General features: G+C 41.3%; 1 protein-coding gene across 1 annotated transcript in view; it reads left to right on the top strand.

Moving 5' to 3' along the window:
• Positions 1 to 10819, top strand: part of ADAMTS20 (ADAM metallopeptidase with thrombospondin type 1 motif 20) — a 98945-nt gene extending 88126 nt beyond the window's left edge. Inside the window, exons 31-39 of the mRNA XM_040596689.1 lie at positions 2511 to 2681; positions 3380 to 3580; positions 3715 to 3844; positions 4006 to 4100; positions 4200 to 4294; positions 4689 to 4822; positions 5549 to 5640; positions 8442 to 8546; positions 9174 to 10819. Coding sequence (XP_040452623.1) covers positions 2511 to 2681; positions 3380 to 3580; positions 3715 to 3844; positions 4006 to 4100; positions 4200 to 4294; positions 4689 to 4822; positions 5549 to 5640; positions 8442 to 8546; positions 9174 to 9263 — 1113 coding nt within the window. The 3' untranslated portion in view covers positions 9264 to 10819. The remainder of the gene's footprint in view (positions 1 to 2510; positions 2682 to 3379; positions 3581 to 3714; positions 3845 to 4005; positions 4101 to 4199; positions 4295 to 4688; positions 4823 to 5548; positions 5641 to 8441; positions 8547 to 9173) is intronic.
• The last annotated feature ends 14159 nt before the right edge of the window (positions 10820 to 24978 follow it).

Here is a 24978-nt window from a genome sequence, read left to right as displayed (position 1 = left end):
ACTCTTCTGCCTGTCCCCATTACCTCATGACTGGGTTATTCCTTATGTGTCCAATATTCTGAGCTGCTGCTCCACTCTGTTAAAAGATTTCTGTAAGTCACACCAGCAGACCACGTTCAGGCTCCATCCCCTGGTGCAAGTCCTTATAACATTTTCATTCTCTGAGTGACGGGGTTTCTTAGAGGCTTAATGCAGGTATGGCTTCTGCTGCTGGGCCACAACCTCTTGTAGATCTTCTGGATGGGTAGGTGCACCTCTCGCTGGTTTAGTCTAGTTGCTGTCTCTGGTTTCCTGCAATTGTCTTTGTCACGTCACCTTTTCAAGAAAGAAGGCAATCGCTCAGGAAGATTGGGAGGTTATAAGCACTTGCTGCCCTAATCATGAGTCAATGCTTAAATTTATCCTAAATTTATCCTTAGGTCTTATGACCTTACTTCTACCTAATGCAAGTGATATTTTTTTTGTCAGATTTTTTTTTTTTCCCCTCAAAAAACTCCCCACTAAAAAGAGTGCTGACAGGCTGTTGCTCAGATGTGATAAGGTTGTTGTTTTTCCACATCAATAACGTGGTATTATTGATTGTTTTGGCTATTAATCTGTTGCTCGTGTGAAGAGAATAAAAAGCTAAAGCTTTTCATCTGAATGATGGTTTAGCTGGATGTCTGTATGTTTAGAGCTTTCGGGTCAAATGAAGTTTGCAAACCCAGGTGTATATTTTGCAGCTCTTTTCGATAGTGTGCTTAGTGAAATCTGCAGAGCAGTTCCCTGGGGTTCAGTTCCTTGCTCATCAAGTTTGCAGATGATGCTAAACTGGGGAGACTATTTAGTATGCCAGAGGGCAGAGCTGCCATCCAGAGGACCCAGATGTACAGTAGGAATGGGTCCACAGGAACTTCATTAGATGCAGTGAGGACAAATGGGAAGTGCTACCCCTGGGAAGGAGGCACTCCTGCGGCAGTCCAGGCTGGGAATGGACAGCCTGTGGCCCTGGTGAGCAGCTGCCTGTGGGCCAGCCCTGTGCCCTGGCAGCAAGGGCAGCCAGCAGCTTCCCGGGCTGCACAAACAGGGGTGCAGCCAGTAGATCAAGGGCAGTGATCATTGCCCTCTGTTTCTCAGCACTTACTAGATCATATCTAGCTTCTACATCCAGTTTTGGTTCCCCAGTGCAAGAAAGAGATTGACAAACCAGAGTATATTCAGCAAAGGATCTCCAAGTAGGCTGGGAGCTGAAGCACTTGCCAGGTGAGGAGAGGCTGGAGGATCTGTGTTTCCTCAGCCTGGAGAAGAGACAGCTTTGGGCAGATCTAGTAGTAGCCTTCTAGTAACAGCAAAGATGTTAACCAAGAAGATCAAGCCAGGCTCACCACAGTATCCTATGGTGGGATGGCAAGAAGCGACAGGAGTAAGGTGAAGCCAGAAAGGTTCAAACTGGATATTATGATGAAAATGGATATATGGATGAAAAATGGATATTCTTCTCCAGGAGGACAAGTCAGGCAGTGAAACAGACTGCCCAGGGAATTCGTACAGTCTCCATCCTCTGAGGTTTTGAGGATCCAGCTTGATAAAGTTAGAGGTTTCTTCTGGCAGAGCTGTTTTACTATACAGCACCTGTTCTTTTTACTTCAAGTTGCTTCTTTGAGTCAATAATAATAAAATTTGAACAGTATCTTGACCTATGTGTCAGACCCTGATGACTCTTCTAATTGACTGCTATTGGGTCCAAATCACTCTGAAGTTAGGTTTTGGTCTGACTGTAGTAGGTGCTGGTATTGATTATTGCCTCTGCTGAGACTAGAGTTCATGTATTCAAGTCTTCCTTCTTTCTCACACCAAGTTCAAACGGGTTGGTTGAGGCATCATAGCTGAGGACATGCTGTTGATATGTATTACTTAGCCTGTACCTCCACTTTTCTGGATTCTGAAGGCAGCAAGGTTCTCATTCTGTCCTGGCAGAACTATGATGACCCTCCCATCCTACCAGCTTGCCATGGGGAGAGGTCTGAGGACACTCAAAGGGCAAAGGCTCAACAGATACTGCTGCCCAAAGCTGCCACTGCCTTAATTAACAGGTGGTTTTGTTATGTTTTCTTTTCTTTTATCAGTATAATATCATGTACATGCTTCCAGGAACTCTTATTTTGTTTTCAAGACCAACTTATTCCTTTCATTTTTCACTGAAATACTTTTTTGGTTCTTTACCCTCTTCATACTCTTTTACACTCAACTGATCATGTTGGCCTGATGTTTTCATTTTCTCCCCTTTCCCACCCAACAGTTAACAAGGTCATGTCACTAAATGCTCTTGGTTTTTCAGCTGATTAGAGGTACCTGAACCTTGAAAACAAAGTAAAGGATTTTTATTCAGTGAGTTAGTCTGACACTGATAGCAGCTGCCATAAAAAGTATGGCTGTCTGGGTTTTACTGGTGTGTGGTGATCAGTCAATAGCTTTGTTGTGTAAATGGCTAGTTTAAGTACAAAACCTGTGACTGTTTTTCTTGCTCTCAGTGCTCAGCATCATACAGAAAAAAGGAAATATACCAGAAGGTTAAGTGTGTGGATGAACACCAGATCCAAGTGGATGAAAGCTTCTGTGATTCTGCCACAAAGCCTCCATCAACGAAAAAATGCAGGATAGCTCCCTCTAAATATGTTGTGCTTACAGCAGAACTGTCACAGGTAAACTAATTATACCGCTCTCACATCTTTTATATAATTTTATGTTTAAGAACTTTCTATTGCTGTAAAATGTACATCATGTGTGTAGAGAGAAAAAAAACAACCCGAAGTATTTTCAGCTGAATGTGGATGTATAAACTTTCTCCACATTGAACCTTCCAATCAGCCATCATTATTGTAGATTTTTTGTAGGTTAAGTAGATAAAGATTTAATTTGTAGATTAAGATTTTTATCAGTCTTCTGGTAGCCCCTCTGGGACCTGTGAACACCAGCTAGAGGATGGTTGCCCCTACCAGCAAGGTTCCTCTGCTGGTTCCCCAGAAAATCTCTTGCAAGCTGATCTCACTGAAGTTAAACTAAAATCTTTTCCTTGATTTCAGTGAAGTGACAGATCAGTGCCTTGTTTCCCTTACACATCCGCACTACCTATGTGTGCGTGTACTGCAGCTGAGAGGGAACTGCTCTGCACCCTCCGTGAGCTCTGAGAAAAGGGCAGCATGGGACTTGCCATCTCTTTGCGTGCATAACTGTTGTAGACCTTCACCTCTACATGCCAATGCACAGCCCCGAGGTGGCACGCATCAAATTACAGGCTTTCGCCAAAGCCAGGATCAAAGCTGACTTATCTGGAATTGCAATGCTGCAGAAAGGTTCAGTTTCACAGAAATAATGCCTGTGCTTGGGGATTTTATTTTAGTGCTCAGCCAGCTGTGGGTTTGGTTACCAGCAGAGGATCACGTACTGTGTTGGAATCCATTCTGTTCAAAATCAGCATGCCCGTGGCCTTCGAACTCTAGCGTACCGAGAATGCCCAGTAGAGCCATCCCCGTACATTTATAAATGTGATATCAAAGGATGCTCACAAGCAGCTACCTGGAGAGTGGGGAAGTGGACTAAAGTGAGTACAGATGTGCAAGCTCATTTTTGATAGCTGCCTTAAACACAAATGAATGCCAAGACTAATTTGCTGACATAATTATATTAATTATTTACTCCCTTCTAAACTAACTCTTGATGGCTATCCGCATCTAGTGCTCAGTGTCTTGTGGAGTGGGGGTAAAGGAGAGAACCGTTGAATGTACGGCTGAAAATGGCTTATCCAGTGACTTGTGCCTGCCACATTTAAAACCAGATGCCAGAAAGATCTGCCGTGAGGAAGAATGTAAGTGACAGCTGTAATTATCAGCTGAAGTTAATGTTTTCCCAGGTTACTTACAGAAAAGCTATAAATACGCTTGGAGCACAGTTATGCAAAAGTAAGTCCTAAAACTAATTTCTATAAATGAAATACATTAATATATGATTTAATAATTCATTTTGAAGGTGAAATTCTTACCACCTGCAAAGACATCCAGATTAAGAAAGGGATTAGAAAGGATGGTGAATACCTACTTAACGTTAAGGGAAGGATAATAAAGGTAATCTTAATATTTATGAGTTTTTATGAGCACATATTTTTATGAAATAATATTTTTCTAATAAAGATTTTGCTAAATGGTTGTGGTTTTTTCTTCCAGATTTATTGCTCAGGCATGCACTTAGAGAATCCCAAAGAATATTTGACATTGGTGAAAGGTGAAGCAGACAATTTTTCTGAAGTATATGGATTCAGGTATAAAAGCGGTTTTGCAACTTCATGAAGTGCATTTATCCCTTCCAAAATAAAAGAATAAAATGATATTTACCTTCTGTGAGAACAGATGAGTAGAATTCTTTTCCTGATTTTCTGTTTGGGCTATTCAGGCGTATGAACACATATGCAGAAATGTGTATAATTCCAGGCTGAAATTGTGTTAGTTGCTCTAAATTTTCTGTCTTAACTTTAGTAGAAATTGCTTCAATCCATATTACTGTTTCAGCTGAGCCAAGATTAACAGCTGAGCTTCTTGTTAAGTAGCTGTTGTTCAGTGTTTTTATGCGGCATAGTGCAATGCAATTATTTTTCACTATGATGTTATGTTATAGAAAAATGTCAAAAGGAATCTTAAATTTTTGCTATTATCTAGGCTGCAGAATCCATATGAATGTCCTTTCAACGGAAGCAGAAGGCAAGACTGTGCCTGTCGAAATGATTACCTTGCAGCTGGCTTCACAGTTTTTAGCAAAATAAGATTTGATGTCGCTTCTATGCAAATTAAAAGTAAGCATTTTGGCAATTTTAGCATTCTATTGAAATCTATAACAAATTTAGCATCCTATTGAAATTGCACATGGTCATAATTATCAAATTACCATTTTGACCCACTTATAGATCCCGTTGGGCCATTTTGGGGCAAACAAAACTCTTATTTCCATTAGGAATTCAATGGGAATTTCAAAGAAAAAAAGAGAAACCACCACTAATCCCCTTGTTAGTTTGTGTCATGAGTCTTACAATTCTTATTTTACATGTGAACTAGCTTCAGTTTCTAAGGTTTTACTCTCATTATTCCATTTCCTTTTAGCCCCTGGCATGTTTTTCTTGGAAAAGTCTTCCTATGCTGTGGTTAGTCCCTTCTCAGACCTTGGCAGACATAGTAAATGTGCAAGGAATCTTGCAGCACTCCCACCCCTGCCTGAAGGCAGCAAGGTGGCTGACAAGCACCTCACTTGGAGCTGTATCCAAGTGCGGATCCATCCTCCTCCCAGTCCCCTCTTATCTCAGGAAGAGAACTGGGCTTGTAGGTTTGGCTGGTATTGCATTAACCAAAATAAATATTTAAAACATAAGTTCTAAAACAACACATCAAAACACACAAAAAAACCCTCCAAACAAACACACACCCCCAAACAAACTAGAAACCCCCGATGTTAATGCCTTTTCACGCTGTTTTACCTGAACTTTTAATGCAGCAGTTTCAGTGCTGAGTAATTTTCTGTTTTCTAGCCACAGATTTTCTTTTTGCTCAGACTCTACTTGGGAGAGCAATTCCATTTGCTACAGCTGGAGATTGCTACAGTGCTGTCAGATGTCCACAGGTATTTAATTTCTTACCTCCTTGAAATGTGCATGTAAGAGAGGAAAAAATAAAATCTGTTTGACTGATTTGGAGCTGTAAAGATCTAAACCAGTCTCCTGTTCTGTCTAGCTTGTGTACTACATTAATGAGGTGGTTTTTTCTTACTCTTCTCCGTCCTGTTCCACCATCTCCCCTTCACTCCCCCTTTTCTCCCTTAAATTGTTTACTCCACACTCTCCCTTTAGGGTCCATGCATGTATATCCAGCTTTCTATGTATTTCATGTATTGCTTTCCCTCCCTGTGGACATGACGTATCCTTTGTTTCCCCTAATACCTTCTTAATCTTTCTTCTTTTCCAATGACTTTCTGTTTCTACAATCTTGCAGAATTTTTCTTCTCTTTTCTCTCTTTCTCTCCTGATCCTTCATATCCTTGAAGACTAGCAGAGGAAATCAGTCCTGTTTAGCAGTATAATATAAAATGTATACATCCATTGGTGTGCCTACATTAGTGTTTTAGTTTGGATTGGATGGTGCTTTTTAAATTAGTCTCCGTATTGTCCCAGTTTACTGTCTGTTGGTTCACATCATGGAGTGATCTTGAAAGACATGGACGGGATGCCTTCTGGATGAAACTAAATCAAAGAGTGAGCTCCAGAAGAAGGATCTTAATGCACTCTAACTGCTAATGAGGATTCAGTCTACGGGACTAGATGAGAGTTAGTCTGAAGTAAAACCCTGATCTGTGTAATGTGTATAGACCTTGGGCTCTCTGACCCAACATTTCCACTCTAGGGACCTGCTCGTCATGCAGTGCCCTTCTTGCTAATGCAGATGTAGCCCTAGTCCGCACTAGTCAACCCAGGCTGTCTTTGGAGTCTGTTAGCGGAAATGGGATTCCCTAGAAAACAGATCAGTTTATCTTACCCTATTAAAACACCTTACCATGAGGTCAATGGTCATCTAGAAGTGCATGTTTCTTTTCGCTGATGATAAAGAGAGTTAAGATTGACTAGCTCAGACTTGTGTGGAAGTGAATCCCTGCTGTCCATCTGTCCTAGGTGCTTAAACTTAAGACAGGCTGTGTGGGTGGACACATTCAAGGGCAGCTAGAGACAATTTACGTACAATTTAGGTTCAAATGAAGTGCCTAAGTTAGGCAGACTTAACCCCTGACAAGGAAACAGTTGGATTAGATACCTTCAACCTGCAAACTCTTTATGCTTAGTACAATACAAATCTATTTGTAATCTGCAACTTCTGTTGGGAAATCATTCTGCTTACATGGTTTTGCATTGATGCGTTTCCATCTTTAAGAACTGTACTGAAACTGATGTTTTAATGCAGTAAAAAGGCCCCCATTCCTGTGCTCTCAGTCCTTCAAATCTGTTCCTGACCTTGAGTATGCTGCGTGACGTGTCAGACAGCTGATAACCTGTCATTATAACTGTACATAGCACCTCTCATTTGTTTTTGCAAAATGGTATCTTTGGGCCTGTTAATTGTGAAAAGCATTCCACACTGTTTGTATGCATTTCCTCTAGATGCTTTATCCATTAAATGGAAATCTTCCACTACGCTATCCATATAAACTTAAGTTAGTTCAGCCTGAGTATACAAGTGCTTAAAACAAATCTGCCATACCAAACAATGTAAGACTGAATTTTTATGAAGGAACTTCAGTGAATCGTAAGAATAAAGGCTGAATGCTGTATTTTTATACATGCACACATACATATACCCATACATATAAGTATATATATATATGAAAATAGATATATATGACAATATTAAGCAATAAAATACAGAAGCTACCATACATAACAGAAATGTTATCTTTGCTAAAGCTTTGATCTCAGAATTTAGGCTATTTTAACCAAGTCTGAATATAGAAATTTGGGTCTTCAGTGAATTTTATGAGGTGTTTTCTGCTTGTAGCGATGCCTATACTGACCATTAGGCTCTTTGTGGACATCGTACTTCTTCCCAACATATAGCACTTCAATGTGAATGCAATTTAATAATTTTCTGTACCCGTTTGTTTATAAAGCAGGGCAGTTTGTTGCTTTGATATATTTCTTGTTCTCATATGAAATGACTCTTCTCAAGCTAGTTTTCAGAGTATATATTTGCATAGGCACAGATATTAGAATTAATAAATTGTTTTGAATGGTTTGTGTTTCAAAACATTCAATTTAGCAATAGATTTATCTATTTGAACCTCGTCTTACATTCATGTTCAATTATGTTATTTCTTATACTAAAAACAAATGGAAGATACGATGAAGATGCTTGGACAGTGTACTTGCAAAAATTTGAGAATAGATGGCAAAGATATGATTTGTCCAATTTCCAGATAGCAGTAGGTCCTGATCGCATTATTTCCAAATGTTCAGGCACTTAAAACCAAACCAACACAAAAGTCTTCCAAGAAACTCATCAGAAAATTCCTCATTCTTGCATGTTGAACATCCATATCTTTTGTAATTTAAAATTTAATATGTAGAAAGAAGACTAAAATAATTTGAATTGTCTGATGTTAGTTCTGTGTTCAGACTCTGCAGACCTGCTACAGAGCAGCTGATGCACAGGTACTACTCATTGCAGAATAACTCATTCAGGTGTCTGTACTGTGTCCAAAAAAAGAGTATAATGCAGTGTAGGTAACCTTTAGTACCTTCGAGTACTTAATGTCTTGATATACCCTACATGATATGCACAGATATGCCAATGTAAAGTATTTTAGTGTTTTGAACTCTGTTTATCAGCTCTGTATCTTACCAATTTTTTTTTTTTTTTTTTTTTGTGTGTGTGTGTTAGGGACAGTTCAGCATTAATTTGGCTGGAACAGGTCTGAGATTATCCAGTACAGTTAGGTGGATTGCTCAGGGCAACTATGCAACTGCTGACATACACAAATCCCACGTAAGTCAATGTTGTTCTCCTTTACCTGCTCAGTTGAATATTATACCTCCAGGGGTGCAAGTGATGACTCTCCTAGTGAAAGCTAGTTGTGAATCAAAAATAGTGTTAAAGGTCTCTGACACATCTAAGTGTTCTTCCAGATGCAGTGCAGAAACCACATTTAATCACACTGCCCAGAATCTAATCCAGATCAACACTGCCTGCTTACCCTTCTCTTACAGATTTTTAAGAGCCTATTGTTATAGTAACCAGGTTTGTTAAAAGTTTTGAAGATACTTAATAATACTTCACAAAAAACCCAAACCACAACACCCCAACCCCCCCCATTTTATTAAAGATACCCTACTACAGAGGATCCTTACAGGCGGGATTGTGTGGGAAACCAAAAGAACCGTTGAACAAGAACAGTAAGCGTGTGCAGTTTAAGACAGCATTGGGTGGTAAGCTGGGAAAGGAAGTGTACAGTGATACTGAGAAAGGATCTCTGCACCTATTTTGCTAATTTGATGCTGTATTTGTAGGTACGATATGTCAAAATGCCTATTGTGTGCAAACCTCAAGGAGCTTTTTGTACAACTGTGATTTCAATCACTTTTCTTGATTGACTGTTCTCTGTCTGATCCTCAGGATGGTACTAAAATATATGGAAGATGTGGAGGATTTTGTGGGAAATGTATTCCTAACACAATTATTGGTCTCCAACTTCAAATACAGTGAGAACTCTGATGTGGTAAGAGCATCAAAGCAGGGACATCTGCCATTTAAGTGCAAATTGTAGGTGCTTTGTGTATATATATATATATTTAAATTCTTTCATCTCTGTAATGGTCATTACTGCGGTGCTCACTACTAAGAATTCCTGTTTTCTTCAGTGTTTATTCAGGGATGTGTTGTCTGTTTTGGGGCTAGTAAGTGCATAAATCACAACCATAAACCTTCAGATTTTAATGGAGAGGCATTCATTCAATGTACAGTATGTATCAGCAAGTACATTGCACTGAGATTACCATTACCATTGGTAACAGTCTGAATTGTACTATAATTGTAATACTTTACCTGCAACTAATTAGTGGATTTCTTTGTGCAGTATTCCGTAAAATTTATGCCCTACTGCTGTTCTTGATCAACTGTACTAAAGTATAGAAAGGAAAGAGTTATTGCTATATAGAGAAGACTGGTAATAATTTCAAATATGACAGATTTTGTGAAACCTTTTAGGAGTTATCTGTCACAAACTTACAGCAGAAAAGCATATAACCAACATACTTGAGATAGTTTCTATAGTTCTGTGTGTTCCTCTGTCAGTAAACATTTTTTTCCTCATCCATTTCATTATATTCTTTGTGGTGCTCAAATACTAGCAGTAACCCTGAGAAGTGTGGTTTAACCTCTGTAGTCTCTATAGCACCTGTTTAAATATCTAGGCTTAGTTTTGTTGTGGTTACAGGAAAAGAAAATAAGGAAACAAATTGTTTGGAAATCTAATTTTCAATCCATACCTCTCATCCCAGTGTACTGTTAAAGTAGTGCATTCTCTTTACCGTAGCATCTAATATGTGATTGCACAAATATGTATTTAACTAAACACTTCCCATATATGCCTTTCTCCTTTATACTGGCCGATGGCATATTAGTAAAGGCTGTAGCCTGTGTCCCTCTTGTATTCTGATTCTACATAATTTTCAGGAACCTTGGTGAAAGGCTGGGCAGAAGCCTCATCAGGCCCCACAGTGGTTGTGGCGTCAGTTTCATTTTTCAGTGTTTGTAAATACAGTTCTAACATCTGCTAGTTAAAATTCTTTCCTTCAGAAAAGTGTATGAAAGAGTTACAAGGTTTATAAAACAGTCTAGCTCTTGATTAGTTGTGTTGTATTACTTTACAGTCCAGAACTGTAGAAATGTACTCATATAAAGATAATGCATTTCAGGGCCACTCTCAGGTATTCAGAATAAAATTTTCTACATACATTATGTACCAGATAACTATATGTGCTTTTTCTGACAATGTGCATTCTGTAAACCAAATATTTATCTTGCATGCCAGTACAATTGGTAGATCAAATGGCAGCTGTATCATATTTTTACCCGTGAAGAGTTAGCCATGAATTAACAATATGTATTAATCAAAAACAATACTGTACCACAGAAGTGTAAGCAGCTACTTTTTAGATAACACATGTAGGTAACTATTTTGTGATCTCTGCATCAGAAATGTATTTTTGCACTATGTGCCTTATATTAGTTGTAAACATTAATAAGAATATAAAACATTATTTTCCTAGAAGTGTTTACATTTATAATTAAAATCTCGTAATTTATGAAATATTTATATAATAAATATGCTTGTGTGAATGGTACCAGTGTAGTTTCACTTTTTTTCTTTTTGTATTCAACACATAGTACAAAATGTTGCAAAAACACTTCAACTTGTTTATGCACAGAGTAAATACTGGAATTACTGCCACACAGGCAGGTTATAGTCATAGCAATGTTTTCCATGGAAGCACACTCTACTTCAGAGGTATGAACTCTTTGTCTGTGTGTTCTTAGTCATCCCCCCATATTCACCTACACATTTCTTGGGGGGTTGCCCTGTAAATCATTCACTGAAATCATGCAGAAATCCAAAATAATCTTCCTCCTCTTTGTGCTGAACTTGGATCAATTCCTTTACAGCATGGTCCCTTGGCATCTGCTTTGGCAGAAGGGGAACTGCAGTCCACCTCCATGCCCAGGAGGACCATTTTCTTTTCAGCCCTGAACGCCCATTTAAGAGTTAGGAAGCACTCAGCTCTGCTGCCATGAAATCACTGAAAATCCACTACAAAACAAAGTTACTTTTAACCCAATATTCAACACGGTGTGTTTTTATTGGGTAATAGTAGTGATTTTTGAGTAAAAAAGTATTTTCTATAATTAGAGCAAACCCTGTGGCCCAATGTCAACTGCTGCACAGAACAGCACTGTGTTTTATTATTTGCTGCGTATTTTCTTTCTTTCATCCTTGCTTTCTAGTTTCAGCCCTAGTGTAGGGAGAAAGACCTTGTGTGTTCTGGCATTTTTTTAATTCCTTGTTTTGGGATTTTGATTTTGTTGAGAAAAAGGACTTAATCACCTCAATTCTAACCTCATCCCAAGGGCAATTGGAGGAAAATGGAAGCCTGATGGTCAGCTCTGAAGAATTCGGAGAATTGATGATGCTGATGTGTTAGAAGGTTCATGCAATAAAATTAGAATCATGGTCTGTACTTGTAGTATGATGTTTCCATCTCCTTTAATTGACATTGCTGTGGATTTCCATTGCACTGGGCAGCTGAGATGCCTGCCAGTGCAGCAGGGTGCTCCGTGGCAGTGCTGTGAGCTCCACCTCGTGGGGGTGTGTGCGCTGAGCTGCCCACGGCTGGTCACAGTCACACAGCTCTCCAGCTTTGGCTGATGCTTAGGAAATGAAATGCTGAACTATTCCATACAGGAAAAAATAGTAATTCAGGAATGCTAATAGTTAAAAGTGATTGTAACAATATTTTGTCAGATGTCTTCTAGGACGTTTTCCCATCAGTGACAGCAGCAAATACTAGGTGACACAACTGCACTTACTTGCTTGTCTGTACACACACATTTAGTGTTTACCTGAATATTGAATGCTGAAGATGGACTACTAGATCATAGAATCACAGAACGGTTTGGGTTGGAAGGGTACTCAAAGATCATCTAGTTCCAACCCCCCTGCCATGGGCAGGGACACCTTCCACTAGACCAGGTTGCCCAAAGCCCCATCCAGCCTGGCCTTGAACACTTCCAGGGATGGGACATCCACAGCTTCTCTGGGCAACCTTCTCCAGTGCCTCACCACCCTCATAGTGAAGAATTTCTTCCCTATATCTAATAAAATTACCCTCTTTCAGCTTAAGGCCATTCCCTCTGTCCTATCTCTACATGCCCATGTCAAAAGTCCCTCTCCAGCTCTCCTGTAGGCCCCCTTTAGGTACTGGAAGTCTGCTGTAAGGTCTCCCTGGAGCCTTCTCTACTGCAGGCTGAACAACCCCAACTCTCAGCCTGTCTTGCTAGGAGAGGTGCTCCAGCCCTCTGATCATCTTTGTGGCCCTCCTCTGAACTTGCTTCAACAGGTCCATGTTGTAAAAAAACCCTGTTGGTCACATTTATCTAATAAAATATCCCTTGGTGTACTATGGAATTGTATATTGCCACATGGCACTACCTGTGATATCTCTTGAGGAAGATATCATCTAGGTGTCTTCTGCCGGTGTTTTCCCAAAGGTTATATCTGGGAGGTAGCAGAGGAGCTGGGAAACCTGTCTCTGGGTCCACTAACAGGTCTCCATTCTAGCTGAATTCATACTGGTGTGGTCTGTTGTGCCACTCTCCCTGTAGAGAGAACCAGCACGCGCCCAGGTGTTTCATCCGGGGCACACTTAAGTGTGCTGTACCCTCGGCCCATCATACATTCACCGGAAAATTTGTGACTGTGTGATTTCAGCATGCATATGTCTCTGCGCAGGTTTCTGACGGATGGTCATGTATTTTTCTTATCCAGCTGAAAGGCTATAATATCTAAGACATATTAAAAAAAATTAGGGAAAGCTTTGGAGCTTTTCTTCTACTGCTGTACCCTGGAATATGTTTGGCATAACTCCTCAGATTTGTAACTATTTGAAATAACAGTTACATGTAACAAGAAGGGGATTTATGTCTTTGCAGTTTTATTGCAGTAATACATGAGATTCCTGAGAAATTCAGAATCTGAATAAAATACTACTGTCTTGCAGGTCTTTAAATAAGCTTAGTGAGGCTTGTGAGAGGTGTTTTTTTATTGTTTCTATAAAGAAACAGATAGATGTGTGAAAACTGATGTTCTGTGGCTGTCAAAACTGAACTGGGGTTAGAAGTGGAACAGGAATGCGGTGTAATATTTTAATCTTAACTTTAAAAACAAAAAGCAGGAAAACTATGTACAAAAATACGTAGCAAGATAACTGAATATTTAAATAGGGAATGTATATTAAATAACTGCAATGTTTATACATGATGCTTGAGATTTCATAGTAATCCTTTTTGTGCAGTTAATCCAATTTGGTAGTTAATCCATGTTGTCCTTATTTATAAATTGAAAACATTTCCAATTGCCCTCTAAAGAAGCTCATCAGAACCATTTTCAAAAATGAACTTTCATAATACAATAGACTTCCAAATTTCTGCTTTTGTAGAAACTGAACCGTGAAATGCTAAAGGCTGCCTTAAATGCCTTTATACTTACTCGCGTATTGAACAGTTATGCGATACCTTAGTCAACGCAAGTAAAAGTACAACTGGAGGTCAGTGTGGCAGAACCAATGTGACATAATGTCCTCCAGGCTAGAGAATGGCAGCCCTGAGGAAGCACTTGTATCCCGTGGACCAGCTCATGGTCTCTCTTGTAAGGCCTGCTTTGCTCTCCTGTAGTACTTGGCCATCTTTTCCTGAGCCTTTATGTTTTTTTCAGGATGGTCTCGTTGTCTCTAAGCATTAAAACACACTTTGGCAGGGGCCTCATCAGCTTCTTTCTCTCTCTGGTATGCTTTGGAAGTAGGCTGAATAGATCATAGGAAAAATAAGGTATTGCTTTTGAAGTACGTTCCTGCTTCACTGGTTTTTCTTCCAACAGAGCAGGAACTGTGATGACAGCAGGGGGAAATTACCTGCATTTTGTTTAAACACAAGAACAAGCTCTCTGACTTGGAGCTGAATCCGACGTTTAATCTCCACATTCACAGAATTAATTAATTGTGCTTTTGCACAATTAAGTTTATTTTGCTATACCCTATCTTGAAAGGCTTTTCTAGTCTTTGCTTATCCTTTAGATATTATTGCTTTAGCAATCTGTGCTCTGTTTTTGATAAATTTTTCCCTGTGTTCAGTTATGACAGATATTCCTTTGAATCGCCTGTATAAAAATACTGTAGCAGCAGAGCAGAGCAAAGATCTAACTGTATTTATGTCTATATTCTGCTTTTAAACATGAACAGCTGTGCATGCATTCATCTGTCTCATGTCTGACTCTGTGCTGCCATCCAGAACCTTTTCCTTTTTAATAAACAAATGTTTCCTTCTTTAATCTGTGTGTGTGTTTTATCTCTGTTCCTGCAACAAAATTTTCTCGTCCACATATGTTTTTCAAATCTTATTTGTATAATTAAACAAAGCATGCAACAGGGAGAACCCACACTGTAAATGGTAGAGGACTTCTCTCTCTCCAAGTAGCTGAAATAAAACAAGCTATTCTGTCCTGCACATCATTCCTATTTTGTTTTGGAAAGCAAAACCCCACAACTATCATTACTGAAAGACTCTTTTTGAAATCACTACATGGTCTTATTTTACAGTCTGATTTACAGAAGCGAGAAACATTCAAGGAGAGCTCATGAATTTTCTAAACGCTAAAGGCGTTAAAGAGTGATTCATAGCAGCAGCATATATTTATGCCTGGTGAGATGAAATTCTTTTTTGCACTTCAGTTGTCTCTGGTGATTGTTCATTGATCATGATAATGACATTCATGGTCAGTTCATCATTCTGCATGAGTTTTTTGATGTTCCTTTGGAAGCCGGAATAATTAAAAATATGGTTGCACAGAACACAGATTGATATTAGTGCTTGTAAGATCAGGGGCAGAAAGTTTCTTTTTAGTGCCTTGTATTTAAAATGTCTTGCGGAAAAGGCTTATTGTAAAAACATTTATTTAACACTTCTGTAAAGAAAACAGCAATCTTGCTAGCATTTGTGTTCCTGGAAGGTCTGCAATTCGGGCATGGCTAAGAAAGCTGCCACCAGTAGCCCCTTTCATCAGGGTTTACAAGGTATTTAACTAAGAATTCTTTTGCTCTTCAATTATTGTTTTCTGTCTCAGGTTTATTACTACTCTTGCCCAGAAAGTAATACTGTACCCAGTTTCTTAACTAAATTCCTGCTTGTAACTTCTGAGAGAGAAGGGAAATAGAGGAATAAATTCACAGTTGTTACCTCAAAGGGAAAACACACAACCTGTGTGCTAACATAAAAGCAGCATTAGAAAGGTCACAGTAAAAAAAGACGTTTTGCTTCTGGAGTCCTCTCTTCCATGCCAGGATTAGAGATTCATTGCTGCTTTTTCTTATGTGGCTGGGTATACTTTTGGTATTATACTGTCAAATACTTACTCAGAAGGATTATTTTGAGACAGATCTATGGAAAATGAAGATGGGCATGGGTAAAAAAGGGAGATTTTCTCTGGATTGGAAGTACACACCCTCCTGCAATGTGTTTGCCTGGCCAGCTGTCGACAGCATTGCTTCATATGAAGTTTGATGTTCAGAATATTTTCAAAGTGGCGAATGGAGTGAGCTCTGGAGAACTGTTTCCAGCAGTAACTTAGACCCCAGAGGGACAGGGAGGGCTTTAGCTCTAAAAGAGAAACAAGCTCTTAGCCACCTGAAAAGCTTAGCTAGCCCATAATCTAACAAAACCCTCACCACTGTTATCAGTATTGTGTTGTTATTGCCATAATAAATCATAGATGTTCTAAGAATCATAAAATTTTAATAAAGAAATATATCTACAGGCAATTCCATGCTGTGCAGTGTCTTTTTCTCTCTGTGTGTTTTGTTCTGTGCACTGCAAACATTGTTTCATATCTTTTTGGAGAAGCCTGACTTTTCTAAGGAAAACAACCTTCTTCTGGAGAAATTAGTTCTTCAAAATTTTTTCTTTCTGCTTCACTCACTGAAAAAAAGCGAGGTATCATTTTTAATGTTATTGCCCTAGAAACACATGTTCAGACAACTGTGTATTTAAATACTTCTACCCACTCCCCACATACTCACTCCTCAACAAGCCGTTGGCATTTTCCATGTCAGGGGGCAGAGGCTGGCACAGGCATAAGAAGCAACTTGGCAAAGTTTTTTGTTCCTTTTTATAATGTACCACATTACAAAAAAAAATTATGTGAATTGGTGTGACCACAGTTCAGTACAATAAAAGACTTCTGGCTCTGATCCCACCAGTCACCATACCAGGGTATATTTCCAGCCCTTCACTGAATCCCAATAATACGCATGTAATTCTGTGCTGATACACAGATCTAGTGTGGGGATCCAGTTCTCCATGCTTGAGACCTCAGGCTGGGGGTTTTTTTGGATGTTTGTTCCTGGCCGTGTGTCCTCCTCAAGCATTTTGTCCAGGACAAAGCATGTGGTTATTTTTCAAGCTACACTATTACTAATAGGAATACAGGAGAAACAGTGTAACACAGTAACTACCGTGGTATTTTTTTAATCAGGAGCTGCTATTCAAAATTTCTATCTTATTAGAAATGTTGCCAGTTAAATTCCCCATAGCTACACAAGAATCACTTGCTCTGAAAGCAGAAATTTCACGCAAGTTTGAGGGCATGCTTTGCTTTAAAGGTCTATCTAGTTGTATTTTGTGTAGCGTATTCACACTGCCTTTACCATATGAGCCAAAGCTAAATGATGCGATCAGCACCATGCTGAGTATGAGCTAAAAATATCAGAATATTAGGTACGAGGACACTAAAATGATCTCTGGGCATGCAGGAGGCAGGCGGTCATCCCTACATAGCTGCAACTAGTACATGATAGTCCCAAACCTAGTTCTTCTTCCTAAAGCAAGCATGCTCCTAATTGATGAACTACCAAGCGTGTCATAGAATATCCCTTGCATATATAAGACCCCTGCTTGTTTGGCTGGGAAGTGATTTGTTTTTCTTTGCTTAGCTCAGTGACGAAGTCCTTGATTCAGTGTGCTGACCCTTTGTAGTCAGGAAAGGGCTAGTCCGTGAGCCATGGGAGAGGGAGCTGCTGCCTTCCAGTGGGGACTTCAGTGGGCAGAGCAGAGCTCACGCCTTAGCGTCCATCACCTAGAGGCAATGTGGTAGCCTGTTCCTGTTCCCCAGAAGCACTGGCCTTCTGTCAGTCTTGTAACCAAGCCCTATTTCTTTCTGCAGGCACTGTCAAGGAGCCTGGGTGTCCTGTGCGCAGCCGTGGCTCACATGACGTGGCAGGGCACCTCCGGGGCTTGGCACTGGGGTGTCTGCTGTGTCTTGCTCAGGACTGATCTCCTTCGTCCTGCTGAAGGTAGAAGCCACCTGTCTTTCAGCCTATTGGAAATAGTAAGAAAAATCAAATATGAAAGATGTCTTCTTCATATCTCCAGCTGTCTAGTTTAGGGGTTTTGACATTTACTACCCGTAACAAATTCATAGGTTCATCACTGTAATAACAAGAGGCTCCAGCTGACATCAGTGGTCTATTTTATAATGTCCTGTACATCCAGAGGCCTCAGGGAAGCAATGAGAGATGTAAGGTGACAGACGCTGTTAAGATTTAGGAAATAACGTTTGATGATTTCCCATCCACCTCCCTACACACCTGCATTAGAGTCAAAGGTACTTGTTAACAAGAAAATGTGACTATCAATCCAGATGAGAAATATTAAACAGCCCTTACCAGGCATCAAATACAATCTTGTCTTCATGGCTACATCCACCCCACTAAGTAGTGGCACAACCCAGTTCACCTCCATACATCTGTAGCTATAAACTCCCACTCCAAGGCAGGGGTCCGTGCTTGCTGCAGAGAGCCTCTGGCACATGCTGCTCCAAAACACACCTGTGCACCGTCTGGAGAGCAGTACAGGTCAAAACAGCACCAAGAAATGTGGTGACAATTTAATGCTACAGCCGGCGAGGCAGAGGTCATCCCATGCCCCAGCTCCTGTGTAATTTGCCAGCCCCAGAGCAGTCCTGAGGCTGAGAATGAAGAGACCTTCCTTGTCCCTCTTGCACATAGCTTACGCTCTTCACCTCGGCTGCATAGCAATATTCCTATCAACATTTGCTGCAAAAACCTTTAACACACCCAGACGGGGGAGATGCAGGGATGAAACATGCTTGCTAGTATATTCCCATGCATAGGTCTGTTGTGCTGGGTCACTATCACCCTTTCCTCTCCTCATTAACATCAATGCTAAATTAGTTCACTAATTTTCCCTGGATGCATTTTGAAGGAGGGGGATGCTCACTTGAGGAAAACATCTTGAATTTTTAAGACATTGCAGAAGACTCTAATTCTGGCAGATTGCGAGGGAGAGGAAATTTGTGGTTTTGAATAACATAAAGTGGCGCCAGCTCCTCTCCTTTTATTCCAGGGGAAATTTTATTAACAGTTGGGACATATAATCTGACTCCAGATTTCTCTAGCACAGGACTGCTCAGATCTGACACCCTCAGCTAACACAGCAGCAGCAGGAGGGCTGGCTGCGAGGTGGCCATGGGCAGAGCTGGCACAGAGGGATGGTCATCACGAGCCTGTGCAGTCTTGGCCCTTCTCTTAGGAAAGCACAGTGCGGTTTTTGTTTGCTAAAAACCTGTTTTGCTGTGCTGGGTGCTGTAAAGCAGCCCTGGAAAGAAGATGCTGTGTCTTTTGGTGGCCATGGGCAGCAAGGGAGCAGCACTGTGACAGCCTGTGAACGTGTGTCTGGAGCAGGGCGCTTACCCAGCCCGCCCCTTGCTGCTGTGCAGCTCTCCCACTGACTCACACTGACTCAGGGTAGAAACCCAGGACAGAAGTTCACAAGTTAGGACTGGGAACATCTGGTTTACATTTACCCAGAAAATTTTGCATCAGACACCAACTGCTTGGACCGATGGAGAGAGGGAGTGTGTTTCTCAAGCATCTTCAGACTAGGCAGTTTCTGAACTTGAAGCAATAAATCAGATGGCTGAAACAGAGATATTCTCTGAGAAGACGTGGCTGTTTGTGTTAGCAATCTGATTCTCTTCCCCCTTTATTGTGCCAACTTTTGAAGAATTTGCATACAGCCTTTAGGAGAAATATTTGGCCTGCAAATGGGTGAATTTGCCCAGCAGCGCAGTAAAACTGCAGGAGCTCTAAAACGCTCATTTTACAGTATTGTGTGCACTTACACCAGTGTTGTATTTAGAGCAATGGCTTCCTCACCGTTCTCTTCGGCACATATTGGACCCACAAGCTGAAATCAGGAGCACACCAGATGTTACCCTAATGTCCCACAAGATGGTGACAAAATAATTCTAATTACACAACACTTTGATTTGTGGTACATACAGACTTAGCGACTCCAAATTTTTCCTTACCATGCAGTTGCATTAAACTCTGCTTATAAAACATACTTTGGGCATATTTTAATGGCTTACTCATTTGGCAGAGGTTCATTCTTTTAAGTACGTTGTTGATTATATTTTAAATTGACTTCAGGACTACATCGCAAGTTTCATTCCTCCCACATAAGGAGTCACAAGTTCCCTGGATGCTGGAGAAAGAAAAGCACTTTCATTGCTTCTGATCAATCCCTTTGCCAGACTGCTTACTCTCCCTCTCTGTGATTTTTTTTTGTGTGTGAGGTCTTATGGTCCATAAATTCTTTCCCTTTTGAATTAAGCATGAAAAAAAAAAATTGGCTTGGCAAATTAGGCATAAGAGAGGTGGCCACTGCAGAGCAGGTACATGCTCTCTGGAGGCAAGGCCAGGAACAAACATGGTAGGGAAGAGCAGAGTCTCTAGAAGCACAGGACGTCTGGAAACCATCTCCCCTACTCTTAGCCCCCAAATAGTGTTCTGATTTTTTTTTTTTTTTTTTTTTTTGCCTCTTGGAAATTGTGCCCTCAAACTGGGCACTGGAGATGGAACAGGCATCCCATATTATAAACTGCTTGTCTTTGAAGAGTAAGCATATTGTCCAATATTAGAAACAGTTGCTTCCCTGGGTCCTATTGTTTTAGAAACAATAAAGGAAACAAAAGTGTTTTTTTAGCCTGTCAAGGGATAATAGAAATACCCTGTGAATACTAGCTCTTCATTTTGGTGAAGGCAGGAACCGATTTTCATAGACTGAATGGCTCCAGCCCTTCAGGTGCCTGAAAAATATTGTAAAGAAAATACATTCCCAGCTGTAGCCATGGGTTTCTGTCAATAGATGGCAAGATCAGACTAGTCATTTGGCTGAGACTTACAGATGCATCTCAGTGACTTGAAAGCCATAGGACCAGATTTTCAAAGGTGTTACACATCTAATTCCCAGTGATTTAAGCATTTAATTAGTGTCTAAATATGGTCCATTTCTGGCCAGAAGTACCACTTCAAAATTACTTACGGATTCAGGAGCCAATGCTAAATGCAAAGCCTGTGTGATAAAGCAGGGCCCTGCAGACACCCAGCTTGTTCTGAATAAGCTTGTTTGACTATCAGCCGTGATGCATCCACACGAGCACAGCAGCCCGCCCAGGAAAATCAGCCCTGCTGAGGCATGTACTCAGATCATCTTCAAAACCTCACCTCCCACCCTCAGCACTGCAAAGCTATTTGCTGTGAATTTCTTTCCTATGGATTTTAGCCACAACTAACAGGCTGATTGTGATGCACTTAGGATTTGTAATACTACATAGGAGATTCAGCTTGATTTATTGTAACAGTGTTTAGCTCCTACCCTGGGAGATGGGGTGTAGCCTGTTGGAAAAGCACACTTGGATGGTACTCTAAGAGGCGGCAAGTTAAATGGTTTGAAATCAGGGACAGCCCTGTCCTCAAAAGCAGTAGCTTAATAGGGCTTGGCAGGACTTACCGTTTTCCTACTTTAATTGTAATTTGAAGAGTTATTCTCCCTGTCTCCATCTCTCACTCTCCCTCCCTCTCTTTGTCTCTTTCTTCAAATGCCATGTGATCAAGATCCCAGACCTGCTCTGTGGCAAATTCCCTCACAGGTGCATCTTCACGTTGCACATTGCTCCACACCTCTGCTGTTGTCTGGTGCTGCATTTGACACCTGGCAGCAGAGGAAACCCTGCCCTCCCCTGCCGCCACGGCTGTGCTGAACAAGTTCCTGCTGCCCACACCCACTTCTAGCAGGTTTTTACATATGAGCAAAGCGGATGATCACAGGCATAACCGTGTTTGTCTGGAAGTGGGCTATTCACACTTGTATAATTTTCAGGTAAGAAGATAGGTGCCTAAACCCATGTTCAACATATAAATAAGCATGACCTAATTTTAAGCATCTGCCATTCCCATGGCCTTTGCAGACATTATTCAAATGTGCAGGTTTTGGCACCCAAGTGGGAAAGTTTTGTCTTATGTTTCCAGAGGCCCGTAAGAAAGCTCATCTGTGTGCCATTATTTTAAAGGCATAAATACAGTGATCTGGAAGCAGGCTTCTGGGTTACCGTCAATCCCGGGCAAAACACCAGAGTTACTGATAAAGACTTCTCTTTGCAGCAGAATGCCATCAGCCGTGCCAGCTGATATGGTTTTATGGAAAACAGCTTGTCAGACTTACCTAATATTGCTTTCCAAGCTATTTTAGCACCAATGTTTTAAGACATAAGGTTGACTGGTAAAGGTTTTAAGACTGATAAAATTTATCCAGGCTTCTGCAGGGCATTTAACACAATCATTGTGGTGTATTTCATTAGCAGAAGCAACAAAAATGTAACCGTAGAAGATAAAACACCCTCAGATGACTGTTTTTCTAGTCAGGCCCTGCCAGGAGTGGTTCTTGGCTCTGTACAGTAATAAGGGAGAAAATCATTAAGCTATGAATGAAAAATGCCACAGAAAATGCAGAGTCCTGCCTCTCCACTCTTAGTTGGCTTTCCAACTAGAAGGCCAACTAGGTTGGGTGGCTCAGGATCGCATCATATGGTTGAGCTTTGCACATCTCTAACACTGGAGATTCCACAGCCTCTGTGAACCCTCTTCCAGTGTTTGACTATCCTCATAGCGGGGGAAAAAAAGTTGTATCTTACTGTCTAATTTGAATTTTCTGTGGTGTGATTTGTGTCTGCTGCCTTATGCACTTCCAAAAAGAGTATGGTTTTTCTTCTCTATACCCTCATTAATTTTTTGTAGACAGCAACAAGGTTTCCCCCCAAAGCCAACTCTTTGCTGGACTGAACAAGCCTGGCTCTCCCAGCCACTCCTCTCCCTGTGCTCCAGCCCCTGACCAGCTTGGCTGTCCTCTGCTGCACTTGCTCCAGTTTGTCAATGTCTTTCTTGAACTGGAGAGGACCAAAACTGGACAAAGTGCTCCAAGTCTGGTTTCACAAGTGCTGGATAGAAGGGGATTTGATATCTCTAAAACCACTGAGAGTACACCTCATCCTGTTGTCCAGATTGTTTATAAAGATGTTGAACTATACTGGCTTCAGTGTTGATCCCTAAGGATGCTGCTGTTAACAGGACACCAGAGGGACTTTGTCCTGCTGCTCACCATCCTTAGTCTTGCTGGTCACCATCCAACCAGCCAATTTCCACCCATTCTGTTTGTTCAAGTCTCTTGCCCATGTCTCACCAGTTTGGCTGTAAGGATACTGTAGAAAGTCTTGTTAAATTCAAAATAAACAAAATGTCCTGCTCTCCCCTTGTCTGACTGCCAGCCATCTCATCACGGAGGGCAATCAGGTTGGTCATCACCTCAGGAAAACCCACTCTAGCGGTTCCCAAGCACTTTCCCATCTTTTACATCCTTGGAAATGGCTTCCAGGAGGGTCTGCTCCATCAGCTTCCTGAGACTGAGGCAAAATGGTCTCTTTAGCTTCAGAATTAAATGAAAGTTCAAATATTTCTGTATATTGGAAACAGCTCCTAATTCTCCTGTTCAACCTTGTTATAAATGATCTGAATGATGGGACCGAAAGCATTCTTATCAAGTAGATAACACTAAACTGGGTGGTGAGGTGAACATGTTGGCAGAGAGAACCACCTTACAGACAGATCTGGACAGTCTGGAAGAGAGGGCTAACAAGAACTCTATGAAGTTTAACAAAGACAAATACAAGGTCCTTCATGTGGGATAAAACAACCGGAGTCCAGTATAGGCTAGGATCTGTGTGGCTGGAAAGCAGCCTTGCTTAAAAGGTCCCGAGAGTTCTGGTGAACAGCAAGCAATGTTGGATCCTGGGCTGCATCCAGAGGGGCATTACTAACAGAGATAGTGACGTGATCGTCCCACTCAGTGCTTATCAGGCGACACCTGGAAGAAACTGCTCAGTTCTGGTCCCCACAACCTGAAAAGGATGCAGACAGACTGGAAGCGGTCCAAAGAAGGGCCACAAAGATGATCAAAGAGCTTTAGAACCTGCCCTTTGAGGAAATACTGGAGTCATGTCTCTTCTCCTTTAAGAAGAGATTACTCTGATGAGGTTCACCCGAGCACCAGGGGGAATCTCATCACAGTATTCCAGTGCTTAGAGCAGCTACAAAGAGGATGTAGGCTCTCTCTTTACAAAGAGCCACATCAAGAAGACAAGGGATAACAGGTACAACCTGTACCAGGAGAAGTTTCATCTTGATATAAGGAAGAAATTTTTTTTACAGTGAGAACAATTACGGACTAGAAGAACCTCCCCAGGATGTGGCAGAGTCCCCATGACTGGAGGCTTTCAAGATGTACTTGGACAGGGTGTTAGATAATCTCATCTGGTCTCCCCTTCCTCCAAGAAGCTGGGCCAGATGATTTTTTGAGGTCACTTCCAACCTGGGCTGTCCTACTATTCTATAATTCTAATTTACAGGTCCTAAAAGAGTGTGTGATTTATAATTATTCAGTTTATGATTTTTAAAAACAACTGTAACTAAAATTGCACCATATTCAGGAAAAGACATGAACGTCCTGAGTTCTGTATCACCGTTATCCAAAAATGTGGCCAAGTATTTTTGACCACTATTCCTTTCCCCCTTGTGGACGGTCCGATACATAGTCTGTTCACTTCCAGCAGATGTTGCTCCTCATACCACTTTCTATCAGCACAGGTATGCTCGAGCTGGAAATTGCTAATTAGAGCAGAAGTGGAGGACAGCCACAGTCTGGGGTGGCTTGTGAGCTGCTTTTGCAAGCCAACACGCAACTGGCAGCCGCCAGGCCCCAGGGAACGATGGCAAGGGGAGCAAGCACGGGCTGAGGAATGTCATGTCTCTCCAGACACTGTGGCTTCTGGGGGAGATATGGCGGTGGGGAGACTGGTTCACGTCCTTCTACTGTGCTTTACAGCCTGGTGAAAAGACCAGCCTCCTCCTCACCAGCTGGCAGGCTGGGTGTGAAACACAGCCCGCTCTGCTCCGCAACATCCCATACACCGGCACAGGGACTTCTGGCAGGGAAGGGAAACATAAGGGGTAGAGAGGGGGCAACCTGTGACCTCTTTAACTGCCTCAGCAGGATTTGGCAGAGCTCTGCTGCCGCAGCCCTTCAACGCATCAGAGGGTCCCGTGCAGTGCTGCAATGCCATTCCCTCCGTGTCTTCAAAACTGAGCACTGTCATTACTTCTGCCACCTCCCTTGCCTGCCTTCTAAAGAAAAAAAGGTTGCTTTCTGAAATTTCTGGAGCAAGATGTTCTCTGAAAGCTGC

The sequence above is a fragment of the Falco naumanni genome, chromosome 5 (assembly GCF_017639655.2).
Source record: "Falco naumanni isolate bFalNau1 chromosome 5, bFalNau1.pat, whole genome shotgun sequence".
NCBI classification, from domain to species: Eukaryota; Metazoa; Chordata; class Aves; order Falconiformes; family Falconidae; genus Falco; species Falco naumanni.
The sequence above is the reverse complement of the archived record's forward strand: the minus strand, read 5'-3'. Positions and strand labels throughout refer to the sequence as shown.